The 15,747-nt window shown below is 48.0% G+C and overlaps 1 protein-coding gene across 1 annotated transcript in view; it reads right to left on the bottom strand.

Moving 5' to 3' along the window:
- Positions 1-15,747, bottom strand: part of LOC109915634 (liprin-alpha-3) — a 108,085-nt gene that overhangs the window by 41,004 nt on the left and 51,334 nt on the right. The window contains exons 3-7 of the mRNA XM_048617665.1: positions 12,373-12,474; positions 9,468-9,632; positions 8,557-8,631; positions 6,042-6,245; positions 3,697-3,843 (exon numbers count right to left, since the gene is read on the bottom strand). Of these exons, the coding sequence (XP_048473622.1) occupies positions 3,697-3,843; positions 6,042-6,245; positions 8,557-8,631; positions 9,468-9,632; positions 12,373-12,474 (693 nt within the window). The remainder of the gene's footprint in view (positions 1-3,696; positions 3,844-6,041; positions 6,246-8,556; positions 8,632-9,467; positions 9,633-12,372; positions 12,475-15,747) is intronic.

Here is a 15,747-nt window from a genome sequence, read left to right as displayed (position 1 = left end):
AGGGAGGTGAAGGGGGGAAGTGAGGTTCGGGGTAGGTGAAGGGAGAAGTGAGGTTCGGGGTAGGTGAAGGGGGAAATGAGGTTCGGGGTAGGTGAAGGGGGTAGTGAAGTTGGGGGGAGGTCGGGGGGTGAGGAGAAGGTGGGAGGTGAAGGGGGGAGGTGAAGGAGGAGCTGAGGTTGGGGAGAAGCGAAGGGGAAAGTGAATTTGGGGAGGAGGTGAAGTGGGGGAGGTGAGGGGTAGATGAGGAGGGGGGTGATGAGGGATGGGATGTGGGAGGTGAGGGGTAGGTGAGGAGGGACGTGATGAGGGATGGGATATGGGAGGTGAGGGGCGGATGAGGAGGGCAGCGATGAGGGATGGGATGTGGGAGGTGAGGAGGGGGGTGATGAGGGATGGGATGTGAGAGGTGAGGGGTAGGTGAGGTGAGGGGGTGATGAGGGATGGGATGTGGGAGGTGAGGGGGAGATGAGAAGGAGGGTGATGAGGAATGGGATGTGGGAGGTGAGGAGAGGGTGAGGAAGGAGGTGAAGAAGTTCATAATCATGAAGGGTTTTGATAGAGTCGTGAGGAGACACCAATTCCACAAACAGACAGGGGGGTAACCAGAGGATGGATGAATTCCGACAATTGGAAAAGAACCAGAAGAGAGAGGAGGAAACATTTCCCTGTACATGGAGCGAGTGTGGCAACCTGGAATGCACCATTTAAAAGGAATAATGGAAGCTGTTTCAACAATGGCCATTGGAAGGGGGTTGGATAAATTCTCAAAAGGAAAATGTCTGCACGGCTGTGGGGCAAGAGCGAATTGGTTAGTCCTTACATAAAGAGCCAACCACACAGAGATGGGCTGAATGGCCTGTGAGATTTGACACACTGGCAAGGAGCATGTGAGGGTTTAAAAATGCCTGCTTCACCCACCAGGCAAGGAACAGATCAAAGTTTGACTTTCCTGTAATCTGATTTTGTGACTGATGACTGAAGGAGAATTTTATGCAGCAAACGGGTTCCCTATCCATCTGCAAATCCTTCAGACACACACCAATGCCAGTCAGTGACAGCAAGAGAGAGATTCCCGGTCAGCTGTGTGAGGGAACGAACACTGGAGCCTCTGCCATCATTATCCACAGCTCCAGGCTGCAATTTGCAGGTAAAACTGTGCCTTGCCACAGCAACCCAGACACGGAGTGACCAATAACAATGAGAGAGAGAGACAGGTAGCGCTGGTCATTACTTTCGCGTGCAGACTGAAATCCATGATCTTAACAGTCAGCAGCAATTCAACAATTTACAACTTTGTTCAATATTCGATTCCTGCCCTGACCGTTTCAATTGGGCCGAAAGTATTACCTTGTGGGAGCGCATCCAAGAGCCACGTAATTTACTGACAACCAAAGTGGAACAAGTCCAGTAGTTCCATTAACTGAGGAACTGCGATAAGGGAACTCATCTGTTGGCTGAAGGCTAGAGCCAGGGCCCTTGCCCTACGGCTTTGGACGGGGTGTGGAGTTCTGTTCCCTCTGCGTTATCCTGCCGCTGTGCAGACCCTCCAAGGGGCCATGCAGTGGACACTGGGACAGAGGGGGAGTTACCTGAATGGGACCGGGGCATATGGGACTTCAGTTCTGTGGAAAGAGCGGAAGGGATGGGGGCTCTTTGTCAGTGAAGGTTAAAGCGTAGGTTGAATGGAGCTACCCAAAAGTTGGAGGGATATTGACAGAATCGATAAGGAGAGGGAGGGTCTAGTGGCACAGTGGGTAGCATCTTTGCCTGTCAGCCAAGGTCTCTGGGTTCGCCTCCCACTCAAGAATATGTCGGCCAAGGTGGGTGTGTTCATAATGTGGTCAACAGTGCATTTTGCCACAGGAACGGAAATTCCCTGGTGGGGGGGCACAAGTGGGGACTGGCTTGTTTTGTTTATGTTGTGGGGGTGGGGGGAGAAGGAGGGTATTGTGCAAGGAGATCTGCTGTCCTTACCCAGTTCGGCCTACATGTGACTCCAGACCCACACCAACATGACCGCCTCCTAATCAACCTCTGGGCAACTAGTGATGGGCACTAAGTGCCACTCTAGGCAGCAATGTACAGACCCCGTGAACAAATCTGTAAAAACGTAAAGACCAGGGGCAGAAGGACCAGCGTGTACAGGTGAAGCTGTAAAACGGTGAGATGTTAAAACAGTGAGTTCAGGAATGCATTGCCTGAAAAGGGCAGTGGAAACAGTTTTAATAACTTGGAAGCAATTTATTCTTGAAAAGGGACACATTTACAGAGCTGTGGGGAAGGGGTTGGACCAACTCATCAACTCTCCGAAGGGCAAGAAGGGGAACGACGGGCCGAGTGGCCTCCATCTTCTGCTGTTGGGTTTTAAGAAGAAAAAGTGAGCAAATATAGGCACCTTCTCACGCAGGTGACACCCTGCAGAGCACCAAGAGGTAGGAGAGGAGCATTCAAACATGCAGTGAGGCAGGTTGCTCTCAGATGCCTCCCCACACTGTCATGCCCGATGAACACATGCCCCTCCCGGCGATCAACAATAAACTGGAGGATGATTGGGCGGGTGGGGTTGACCAATGAGGTGGGTTTTGACAAGGATTTTTAAAGGAGAGTTTGAAGAAGTTTGGAGCAAGAGCACAGTGGGATGGTGGGAAAATGGGAATACAGGGAGTGGGGCTGGGGGGTTGGGGGGGGGTAACTGGAAGAGTTTGGAGTCCCACAGGCATGGGATACCTGTTGGGCTGGAGGGGGTTGCAGAGACCTTGGAAGGACTTGCTAATGATTTCAATGCATCAGGTCCTGGAGCCTAAGGAGATTGTCAAGGATTGCAAATGCACAAGGTGACTGAAATTCATTGCGTGACAGTGTGTGAAATATTCAATCATTTGGAGACATTTACATAGGCATAGAGCGAGGGTGGGGCATGGGTGTACATTAAGGACATACAAGAACTGTTCCAGGGATGAGGAATGTCATCCATGAAGACTGATTGGAGAAGTCAAGGAGTTTTCCCTCCTTGGAGAAGAGATCAGTTCAAAATGTCCAAAATCCTGAAAGCTCTGGACAGAGTCAATAGGAAGAAACCAATTCCCACTTATGAATGGGCTGAATGGCCTCCTTCACAACTGGGCTAGCTTCAAGCAATATTTCTTCACACAAAGCCGAATGGAAATCTGGAACTTTCTCCCTTAAAATAAAGCAGGTCAGGATGGGAGTCAACTGAAAATTAAGATTGAAATTGTTAAGAATTTTTTTTTTGTTCAATATAGAACCACTAAATCAGACCAGATCGACATAAAGCAGATGCAGGGCAGCTTAGAGTGGGGGCAGTGGGACAGGTTTGAGAGGTTGAATGGCCTCCACCTCCTATTCTTATGCAAATTCCAATGGGAGTCGGTTTTAAAAGTTTTAAAAGAAAGGTGAGAAAAATATTAAGCACTGGAGAAACTCAGAAGGTCTGGCAGGTGCTATGGAGAGAGGAAGAGAGTTAACATTGAGTCCAATTTGACTTTTCTTCATAACTTCAGAGTCATATTGGACTCGAAATGTTAACTCTGTCAGACCTGCTGTGTTTCTCTGGAGTTTAGTGTTTTAATTTCAGATTTCCAGAGTCTGCCATACTTTCGCATTTATTTAAAACTTCCGTTTTGCCTGTTCAGTTCTCTTTGTGACCCAGATTCAAGAGAAAATGAGAACGGTTACCTGCTTGAGGAGGGACTCTTTACTGGCCAACTCATTCTCCAGTTTATCGTTAGCATCGTGAAGCGACGTAGCTTCTCGCTGTGCACTGAGGTAGCGTTTCTCCAGTGTCGTTATTCTCTCTTCCATGTCTTCTCTTTGCGCTAAAGCCTGCACAGGGAAAACGAAGAGGGACCATCTGGAAAATAGATCTGAAATGATCCCCATATCCCACCCAGGATGCACAGAACTTGAACAGTGACAGCGTAAGCAGCAGCTTGAATTTATACGATACCCCTGACATAGGAGAAATCTCCCAAGGCACTTCACCGGGACGTTATCAAACAAAATCTGACAACATTCCAATGGAGAGAAGTAACTAGGCCAGGAGACCGAAGGCTTAGTCAAAGAGGTAGGTTTCAAGGATGATTTTAAGGGGAAAGTCGTGGTAGAAAGGTTTAGTAACAGATTCTCATAACTTTGGGTCCAGGCATGGGGAGATAAAGAAAATCAGGAATGCCTATTTCTCTTCCATCTAGAAGGACAAGGGCAGCAGATACATGGGAACGCCACCCCCTTCAAGTTCCCCTTCAAGCCACTCACCATCCTGACTTGGAAATATATCGCCGTTCCTTTAGAGACGTTGGGTCAAAATCCTGGAATTCCCTCCCTCAGACAGAAGCCACATGACTCCTGGTTGTAGTCCCACAAATTTATTTGAAATCTCAAGCTTTCAGAGCAGTGTTCTTGACGAAGAAGCAGTCCTCTCAGAGCTTGTGATTTGGAATAAACCTGTTGGACTATAACCTGGTTCAGAGATAGTAGGAACTGCAGATGCTGGAAAATCTGAGATAACAAGGTATAGAGCTGGATGAACACAGCAGGCCAAGCAGCATCAGAGGAGCAGGAAAGCTGACGTTTCGGGCCTAGACCTTGCTTCAGAAATTTTCGTTGGAACCAAAACGTATTTCGTTGGTTGTTAAGCACTTTGGTGTCTTCTCCAAGTAGTTCAAAGCATTATATAAATGCAAGCAGTTCTGTCCTAGCGTAGGAAAACAATGACCAATTTCCCAAGCGAAGCTACAAGGGACAGAACACAGCTGGTCCAAAAGGAAGCAGAACCACCATGGACCTGCCCCATAGCCCCTCCACCACTCCCCCACCAACCCTCCCCTCTCCACCTAGCACTCCCCCTCCCCCATACCTTTCCCCTCTGCTACGGCCCTCCCCCACAGCCCTCCCCTCCTGCCTCTCCCCCCGCCAGTCCCTCCATCCCCTACACCCCGTGCCACGCCCCTCAAGCTCCACCCCCAACTCCACTCCTCCCCTCACCCCTGTTACAGCCCTGCCCAGATGCCAGTCCGCTACACCCCACTAAACTCCCTCTGCCACCCCTTCCCTACCCATGCCTCCTCCCCCCTCCACCACCCTTCCCTTTCTCCTCCCTCTCCCTCTCCCCTCAGCCTTGTTCCCCACCCCCACACTCCACAATGTCACTGGACTATGAATCCGGAGGCTCAGGCTGATGATCCAGGCTCGAATCCCACCAGGACAACTGGGGAGGGGGGAGAGAGATTTAAATTTAATTCGTACCATTTTGAATATTCCCTTGCTGTTAGCATGACAACTAATGTCAGTCGATCCTCTCGGTCCCCCAAGAACTGTAGGTGGGAAATCTGCCGTTCCTACCCAATCTGGCCTCCGCATGACCCCAGACCCACAGAGAAGGGGCTGACCCTGCACTGCCCTCTCAAATGACAGAGAAAGCCACTCAGCTCAAGGGGCATTAGGGATGGGCAGCTGCTTAACAGCACCCCATGGAAGAGCAAAGAAAGTGTTCATCCACCTTTAAGAAACAAGAGAGGGCTTCCCAGTCCCTTCGCAGCCAGTTGGTAAATAGAGAGGCGACTGCAACAAAACCCCAAGTAAAATCAATAGCCATCGAACCAGTGTTGATGTTACTGAGCCAACATTCAGTTCATATTATATTCCTTTGCATAATGTTTGGAGGCAATTGTTTAAACATCTTAATTGCTTTCCGTTAAAACAGGGAACAATGGAGCTGCCCTACAAAAGGTATCATTAACATTCCTTACTCAGTTATTAATTAATTCACTCATTCATTCTTCGTTGCTGCCTAAAATGATTTGCCATGAGTACCCATGCCACCTCAACGAGAGGCTTGTTTAAACTAACGTTACGATGCCAACATTTTGACTCAAAGCTGCCCACATCGCCCACGTACCCCCGATGTGCCGTTATCATTGGCACCGCTCATTCCACTGCGGATCAGAAACTTGCCGATGCCCCTGCGGATGATTCGGTTCCATCGCACGGTCCCCCGGGCCGCGCCCACTGCCAACACTTACCTCTTTCAAATCTCGCTGGAGCTTGGCGTTCACCTCCTCGGATTTGGTCAGGTCCTTGCGCGCCGTGCTCAGCTCCTCCTCCACCTCCGCCACCTTGCGGCACAGCATGGCCAAGCGCTCCTTCATCTGGAGAAGCTCGGTGCTCTGCCGCTCAATCAGCTCTGAGTCCCCGTCGCCAGTCAGCGCCGTGCCATTGGTCAGCCTCTGCGAGCAGGACAGCGGCAACTGCGTTAATCATCCGTGGGCACACCCCCTTCCCCCTCCTTCACAAAACATAAAACCGCCACAATACCGCTCCTCCCCTCCCCAGGCCGTGACCAGCGTGCGGTGTGTCAGACTGATTCAGAGTCGGCACCAGCACAATCCCGAACATCAAAGCCAACGATCGCCAGCCGTTACGATGGCACTGGTCCCTCTGAAGGCAAGCTCAGGGATCGTTAATTTACCACCATTCTTAAAACAGAATCGTGAGGTCGGGGGGGGGCGGGGTGCCAGTTGGCTGGGCACCTGGTTTGCGATACAACATGATGCCAACAATGTGGATTTAACTCCACTCATAGCTGCTGAGACTTCATCTGACCTTCACCACCAGTCATCTCTCTCTCTGTCTTTGTCTGTCTCTCTCTGTCTCTGTCTCTCTCTCTCTCTCTCTGTCTTGATCTCTCTCTCTGTGTCTCTATCTCTCTCTCTATCTCTTTCTCTCTGTCTCTGTCTCTACCTGTCTCTCTGTCTCTGTCTCTCTCTGTCTTTCTCTCTCTCTCTGTCTCTGTCTGTCTGTTTCTCTCTCTGTCTCTGTCTCTCTCTCTCCCTGTCTCTATAATCTCTCTCTGTCTCCCTGTCTCTCTCTCTCTCTATCTATCTCTCTCTGTTTCTCTGTCTCTCTCTCTCTGTCTCTATCTCTCTCTCTCTGTCTCTGTCTGTCTCTATCTCTCTCTCTCTGTCTCTTTCTCTCCCTGTCTCTATCTCTCTCTCTGTCTCCCTGTCTCTCTCTCTATCTCTCTCTCTCTCTCTCTGTCTCTTTCTCTGGCTCTCCTATGGTCCTGTGGGATGACGGCAACTTTATTCAAAACAGGAGGTAGGAAATCGGGCCAATTAACACCACAACAACATGATTACTCCCCAAGATTCGGATCACTTTGTCGCTCAGGTCACTTGCTAATTTCTTTCTAATATAAATGATACAGTGGGACACGGGCAGCATTGGCTGGGTCGACATTTATTGCCTCACACCCCCCCGAATTGCCCTCGAGAAGGTGGGTACAAGCCGCCTTCCTGAACCACTCCAGTCTCTGGGGGTCAAAGGAGACCCTCAATTTTGTTTGGGACTGCTTCTGGGGAAGGCAGGACTGGCGTATGAAGAGAGACTGGATCGGTTAGGGCTCTATTCACTGGTGTTTAGAAGGATGTGGGGGGTTCTCATAGAAAGTTCTAACAGGATTAGACGAGACGAATGCAGGAAGGACATTCCTGATGTCCAGGAATTTCAGAACCAGGGGTCACAGAGTAAGGATACGGGAGTGGGTAGACCATTTAGGATTGAGATGAGGAGATATTTCTTCACCCAAGCAGTGGGGAGCCTGTGGAATTCTCTGCCACAGAAAGTGGTTGAGGCCAAAGTTTTGATTGTTAAATGAGTTAAATATAATTCTTACGGTTAAAGCCATTAAAGAGTATGAGGGAGATGGCGGGAATAGAGACTAAGTTGGATGATCAGCCATGATCAAACCGAGCAGTGGAGTAGGTTACACCAGCTCCTATGTTTCAACGGGTTCCAGGATTTTGACCCAATGGCACCGAAGGAACGCTGATAATATTTCCGAGTCAGGATGGCACATGGCTTAGAGGGGAATTTGCAGGGGGTGGTGTTCTTATGCATCTGCTGCCCTCGTCCTCCTGAGTGGCACAGGTTGTGGGTCTGTGAAGTGCTGCCTAAGGAGCTTTGATGAATGTCTGCAGTGCGTCTTACAGATGGTGCCGAGCTTCTGGAGTGTTGTTGGGGCTGCCCCCCATCCAGGCAAGTGGGGGGTATTCCATCTCCTCCTGACTTGTGCCTTGTAGATGATGGACAGGCTTTTGGGGAGTCAGGGAAAGATTTACTTGCCTCAGCATTCCGAATCTCTGACCTGCTCTTGTAGCCACTGGCTAGTTCAGTTCAGTTTGTTGTTAATGGTGATCCCACCCGGACTTGTTGGCGAGCTATTTAACCGTGAAAATGTCAATAAATATCAAGGCGAGATGGTTAGATTCTCTACTGTTGCCTGGCACTTGTGTGGTGCAAATGTTACTTGCTTTACTAGCCCATGAAATGAAATTATCCCAAATTTGAAATGATTAATTATTTTTCCGAGACCGCCATCTGGGGAGTGGGCCTCAGCCTGCTATCTTTTCCTGTGACAGAGCTTGCTCAGCCTCGAATCTAGACAACAGCCCAGGGAGTGGGGGTAGGCCCATTCCAGCTCTGGGCAGCAATTCGTCCCGCAACAAACTCCTGGAGTTTCAAACACGGAGCACTCACATCCTGGGCTGTCGTTTCCAGCTCTTCTTCCAGTATCGAGACTCTCTCCAAAGCAACTCGCAACCTCTCCCGTACCTGCCACACAAAGAAGATTAGCTCGGGTCGGGAATCGCACAGATTTCCAGCTGAATATTCCGCACGACCTGACTTGGATAAGTAATGGTAACCGAATAACCAAGAACAAGGAGGTTTCTCTCAATCTTTATAAAATCACGGGTTAGGCCTCAGCTGGAGCACTGCATCCAGTTCTGGAGTGCCACACTTTGGGGAAAGATGGTAAGGCCTTCGAGGGGCACAGGGTTTGGCGGAAGAGTGCCGGGGATGGGAATGGAGAGATAGCAGCGACTGGGATCTCAGACTTAAGAGAAGGGTTTCAAATTATTGATCAGGGAGACGACTGAAACTGTCGTCTGGCAGGACGGTCAGGAAAGCAGAGGGTACGGCCCATGGGCATACAAATCAGAAGTAGGCCACTTGGCCCCTCGAGTCTGCTCTGCCATTCGATAAAATCGCAGCTAAGCCCCCTTGTTCCTGAAAGAAAGGCACAGAGGAACAAGAGTTCCTTTTCTTAAATTATGACCATGCGAAATGAACGCGGGCGGAAACGCATTCAATTGTTAACGTTCAAAAGGGAATCAGATGAAATCCTCGAAACGGAAAACCGACAGGGACAATGGCTAAGAACTGAAGGAGCGGGACAAATTGGACAACCCTTCGAAAGTGCCAGCACGTGCATAATGGGCCAAATGGTCTCCTTCTGTGCTGTAATACTTGACGATAACCACCTCCTCCCCCCCCCCCCCCCCCCCCCCCCCCACCACCGGCAACCCGACGCGCTCACAAAGACAGCCAACCGTTCAGTGCAAGGGCCCGGACGCAACGAGAGACTGGGAAAGAAGGGGAGGCGGCACCTTTTCGTCTAAAGCTTTGTGGTGTTCGAAGAGTGATTTCAAGGCCTTGAGCACCTCGACCTCACTAGAGACGCCAGCAGGAGACTGGGCTTGACGTTTCACCACTGTCATCCTGAGGGAACGCTCGTGGCGCGATACCAGGCACTCCAAATGTTCCAACAGCAGCTGTGGCGGACAACAATTTGCATTTATATAGGCACTTCACAGCCTCCCAGCCTTAGCAACCAATTCATCTTTAGGTCACCGGCGCAGCTGACGATTCTGCCAATGCCTGCTCTGGCTGTTGCTTGAGCCCAGTGAAAATCTGAGGTAGTCATGGAAGCAAGCAAATGCCAAAACAGTCTCGTTGGAAGGCCCATCTCAGACCCCAGATTTCTACCCACTTCAGTAGAGGGCTGTCAGATACTCCAACCCTCACACCAAAGCTCCTGTCGCCCCCACAACCACTCATTACCTACCCCAATGTTACCTCCATGCCCTAGTGCCACCTAATACCACTTCCAGGCCCCCTCATACTCATGCTACCCCAAGTGTATCCTCACACTGATACTGTCCCACGTCCTCTCATACACAATGCCACCCTGATGCCACATCCATAACCCTCAAAACCCCCACATCCCCTCATCCCTCCCACATCCCCTTATCTCCCCATGTTCCCATCCCCCCATGTTCCCATCCCATGTCCCCTGATTGCCCACCAACCCCCCCCACCATGTCCCCTCATCAATGTCCCCCCATTCCTCATCTCCACATGTCCCCATTCCCCCATGTCCCCATCCTCCCATGTCCCCTCATCGTCCATCCCTCATGTCCCCATACCCCCATGTTCCCTCATCGTCCATCCCCCCATGTCCCTATTCCCCCTATGTTTCCTCATTGTCCACGACACCCACATGTCCCCTCATAGCCCATAACACCTCCATGTAAGCCCCGTGCCCCTCCATGCTGCAGGCACCCTTGCCACGTTCATACCCCTGCAAACTGCCCACCACTCATATTCAACCTCCTTGCTTGGCAAACCTAATGTCATCTCCATTGCCACTCATTAAGTATCCACTATAGGTAGACCTTAGAGACCATGTGGAGTTGAAAGAAAGCTCCCACTCACATGCACTTGATACAGAAAAGAAGATCTTATAAATGAAATCCATTCAAAAATTTGAAATTCTTCAATTTGTAATAAAGACAAACAAACCTTTATTCACTAAACACATCAAAGCCAGCTAATCCTTTAATTGCCTCTTAAAATCTATCAACCAAAATGTGAACTTAGTCTTGTGCTGATCGTGGATGGGTTTTGCTGCTTCTGAAACTCAGTTACACACTCATAATGGGATGTGCTGTGGTAAAAGCCCTTTGGAAACTTTAACAATGAATCATACTAAAACTGCAGGAATGAATGACTAGTGATTTACTCCATGCTACACCAGATGGCCTGTCAATAAAAGATGGCCTGTCATTTCTTCAAGCCTTTGTACTCTGAAAACTGCAGCTTCTCACTGTAACCGAAAACTGCAACCTTTTCCCCTATTTTGAAATGTGCAGGGATTTAAATATATTTCAGATTATGACACCTGAACATAATTTACCTGCATTGAAATGTATTTACTCTTCCTCATAAAATTATGATTTCTATGGGTTAAGGTCCTTAAAACAGCAAAATGGGGCTGTGTAAACTTGGTACTAATTTTGAATGAACCTACTGAGTTTGGTTTCCCACCATGCTTCGCTACTTCCTCCGCAGCTAAAAATGGCATCTGGTGGCTGTGGTACAGGTACTTCCACAGTGAGGCCCTGTTTGCCATATTGAAAGCCTCCAAGTTAGGTCTGACCCCCCAATACAACTGGCCAGGTTCTGCCAGCTGGTTCTGTTTTAACCACATTCTAGGCAGACAGCTGCATATAGTGATGATTGTTGTGGACATACAGCGTTTTGAACAAATTTACCCTCGTGGGCTCTATGTGTTGTGTGTGTATATAAGGCTGTGACTCTGCCTGGCAATTAGTCTGCAAGCTGCACACAGAGAAATCAGGCAGTTTGTTCCAATGTTTATTTCATAACTTATAATGTGCTTTATTGCTTTAAATAAACTAACCCAATGAGTTAATCAATTCCTTATGAGTGATTAATCATTAGACCATTATCATGACAACAGTCACTAAATGAATAATCCAGACCAGACTAATACCCAGGGGACTATGTTCATGTCTGAGTGTCCTTGTCTAATAATGTTCTTAATAGCTATACTGCAGTGGGCACTGCAGGGGATATAGTAAATTAGTTTCCCCCTCCAACTTCATTTTGATTTAGTCCATTCCTGCTCTCCCTATTCCCTTCCCCATACTCCCCAACTTTGATGGAAAATGCAAATACTCTGGGGACAACTTTGATGGCTTGCATTATCCATAATGGGTTTAGCTTGTAAATACTCAACTGGATACATGGGCGTTCTTACAAATGGTGATTACTAGTTTAAAAGAAAATGCAAATACTCTGGGGACATTGGTCCAAATCCCACCACTGCAGTTGATGGAATCTAAATCCAATGAATGAAATCTGGAATTAAAAGCTATTTTCAGGATTAGAGACCATGGTAGCTATCATCCATTGTCATGAAAACTCATCTAGTTCACTGATGTCATTTAGGGAAGGAAATCTGCTGTCCTTACCCGGTCTGGCCTACATGTGTGTCAGGGATCCATTTTTGTTGGCTCACCGCGAGTCGCTTCTTCAAACAATTCCCATTTTGCTCCTTCATGGTTCTCCAGAGGTAGAAAGGCGTGAAAGGGCTGAGGCACTGAGGAAGGGATGAGGTTCCAGAAGGTCTAGGGTATGGGCGAGGGGATGGTAAAGAGAAGACTCCTCAACCCATCACATTGCGAGCTCACTGCAGCTTCTACTCACCCGTGTGTTGTTCCTCTCAGCTTTCAGCTCCGCGATCTCTTCCTCCCGCTCCAGCAACTGCTCCCGGCACAGATTCAGCTCCTTTGTCAGTACCGCAAATTCCTGCACGAGAGTAAGGAGATTACTTTGAAAGCAAGGTGCCTCGCAGTGAGGGTGGTATTATGCTACAGTTCACACAGGGAGCCAAGAGTTGCTGTGGTCAGATGCTCTCTATAAAACCTGCACGTTGCCATTCTGGAGGCTCCAATGTTCTCTCCATCCCATAACCAGCCAGGAATCTCTCCTGCTCTTACCATTACCCACAGAAGCTGATGGGAGGATTTACAACTCAATAATCAACCTGTTTGGCTGCTTTTATCATCTCACCTCCCTCCACTAAGTTCTGGAGTGGGACTCGAACATGGAGCTTCTGGTTCAGAGGCAGGGACACTAGCCACTGTGCCACAAGAGGTGCAGGTTACAATTCTCACTGGTGAGGTTAGAGAAACGAGTGTCATTATTAGAATGCAAGCTCATGATATGCAGGGGAGAAAGCTGGAGAGAACTTAAGGAATGAAAGAATGAGCAGCACAAAAGGAGGCCATTCAGCCCATTGTGCCTATGCTGGCTATTTGATTTAGCTATCCAGGTCATCCCACAATCTTCTCCTTTCCAGGTACGCCTGCAAATATTTCCCGTTCAAGACTTTATCTAATTCCCTTTTGACAGGTGCTCTGCTTCCACTGCCCTTTGCAAGTGGCATATTCCACATTATTTTTGCCAAATGAAATCTCACCTGGTTAGTTTTGCCAATTTGTTTACAGTGCTCTAGTCACTGACTCCCCTTCAACTGGAACAAAAACAAAGTTGCTGGAAAAGCTCAGCAGGTCTGGCAGCATCTGTGAAGGAGAAAACAGAGTTAACGTTTCAGGTCCGGTGACCCTTCCTCAGAACCCCTTCAACTGGAAACAGTTTCTCACCTTTTACTCGACCAAAAACTCCCTTAGCTTTGGACATCTCAATTAAATCTCTCCTTAATGTTCTCTTTGCTGAGGAGGACAAACTCAGTTTCTGCAGTCTCCCTTGTTGTGCAAGGTGTGAGATTCATATATATTTTACTATCATTTATTTTTGAGTTTGGAATTTTGAATTTGAAGTAGTGGCATATGGGTTTTCAGTAACAAAAACAGAAGTGGCTGGAAATGCTCAGCAGGTCTGGCAGCATCTGTGAAGAAACAAAAATCATACAGTTAACGTTTCGGGTTCAGTGACCGTTCCTCAGAATGGTTTCTTCGGTTTTTATGGATTTTTAGTATTGCTGAACAGGCTTAGTGATTAACTTACATATGGCGGCACGGTGACTCAGTGGTTAGCACTGCTGCCTCACAGCGCCAAGGACCTGGGTTCGATCCCACCCTCGGGTGACTGTCTGTGTCGGGTTTGCACATTATCCCCATGTCTGCGTGGGTTTCCTCCGGGTGCTCTGGTTTCCTCTCACAGTCCAAAGATGTGCAGGCTAGGTGGATTGGCCATGGGAAATTGCCTTTAGTGTTCAGGGATGTGTAGCTTAGGTGGGTTATCAGGTGATGGGTCTGGGTGGGATGCTCTGAGGGTCAGTGTGGACTTGTTGGGCCAAAGGGCCTGTTTCCACACTGTAGGGATTCTATAATAATTCTGTAGCCATGGTGATATATTTAAAAGAATATGAGAGAAATACTTTTTGGACAGTAATGGGTTTTCATTTACATTGGCAGAATTTTATAAGCAAAGTGAAAAGCTGTGCATCAGGCTCATCCGAAGCGTCAGGGGCTGATTCTTTTCTTCCTTTCAATTCATGGAAATGCACACAAAGGAAAACAAGAAGATTTTTTCATTTTAGTTTGCACAGTTCTTCGCTGAGGCTGGATTTATAAAGTGGCTGCTCCTGAGAAAGGCTGAAGTAGTTTAGAATTAATGTCAGCAGTTTAGTTTAAATGTTCCAGACCAGAAGTCTTTTGGTAAAACTCTGGAAGGGGTGGTCATGAGAAGCTGAAAAAAGACTAGGCTTGGTAATTTGACAAATCAGAGGTTATCAATTCTCATGACCGGGAATTGAAGCCATAGCTTAGTCAAACTGATGCGAGATAGAAAAGGGACTTCCCTCTGGTGTTTGGGTACTGTAATGGAATGCTGTTGGGGTTAATGGGATGATACGCTTGATATGTGTTCAAAATCTTTAAATGTGTTACAAACAGTTTGGTTTATCCTATTATATCTTCAGTTCATTTGTGTAATAAACTTCTATTTTCATGTTAAAACCAAACCTGCAATATTGCATGCTTGTATATCATGAAAATTAAAAATGATCTGTCAAGCCAATTAAAATCAGATGCCATCATTACATTCTATGTGATGAAGATCCCTCATTGCTGGTAATCCTTCTCTACCTGCAGGAGTTCAACAGTTTTCCTCAAATGTAGTGCGCTGTGCTCAAAATATATATATTTTTAAAAAACAGGGTCCTTTTGAGGTTTCTCAGGGGCTACAATTTGATTGCCACAGGTTAATTTTTCATAGAACCTCTACAGTGTGGAAGCAGGCTATTCGGCCCATCAAGTCAACACCAACCGTCTGAAGAGCATCCCACCCAGACCCACCCCACTACCCTATCCCTGTAACCCTGCATGGTCAATCCACCAAGCCTACACATTCCTGCACACTATGGGGCAATTTAGCATGGCCAATCCATCTAACCTGCACATCTTTGGACTGTGGGAAGAAACCAGAGCACCCGGAGGAAACCCATGCAGACACGGGGAGAATGTGCAAACTCCACATGGACAGTCGCCCAAAAGGTGGAACTGAACATGGGTTCCTGGTGCTGTGAGGCTGCAGTGCTAACCACTGAGCCACCGTGCCGTTCTACCTGTCAAAGTCCCCAAGAAACTTTCTCTGGTTTACTGTCAATTGTCCTTCATCTGGCTAACTTTCACTCTCTCTCTCTCTCTGGACTCTGTCTCCACCTACCCCTCTGACCCCCTCCCGCCCAACTGTCATCATCATAAATACCACTTTTTCCTAGCTTCTATCAATTCTAAAGAAGGGTCACTGGACTCAAAATGTTAACTGTGCTTTCTCCAGACCTGCTGAGTTTTTCCAGCCATTTCTGGTTTTGTTTCAGGTTTCTAGCAGCTGCACTTCTTTGTTTGGTTTAGTCCTTGGCCATCCCTATTACTTGCTGAACTTGGATGCTAGCCTTTTACGATTCATAGAAAGAAGGAAACAACTTTAAGTTTGTTTAAGTTTAAGTTTACATCCATTTAAAAAGAGATGGCATCACAGGATGACCTTAGGAGATAGGGGGAAGAAAGAGAGAAGGGAAGAGAGGGGAAAAGAGGCAGAGAGAGAGGGGGGGGG

Source organism: Rhincodon typus, chromosome 37 (genome assembly GCF_021869965.1).
Source record: "Rhincodon typus isolate 14 chromosome 37, sRhiTyp1.1, whole genome shotgun sequence".
NCBI classification, from domain to species: Eukaryota; Metazoa; Chordata; class Chondrichthyes; order Orectolobiformes; family Rhincodontidae; genus Rhincodon; species Rhincodon typus.
Note: the sequence above shows the minus strand (reverse complement) of the source record. Positions and strands in the feature narration are given on the sequence as shown.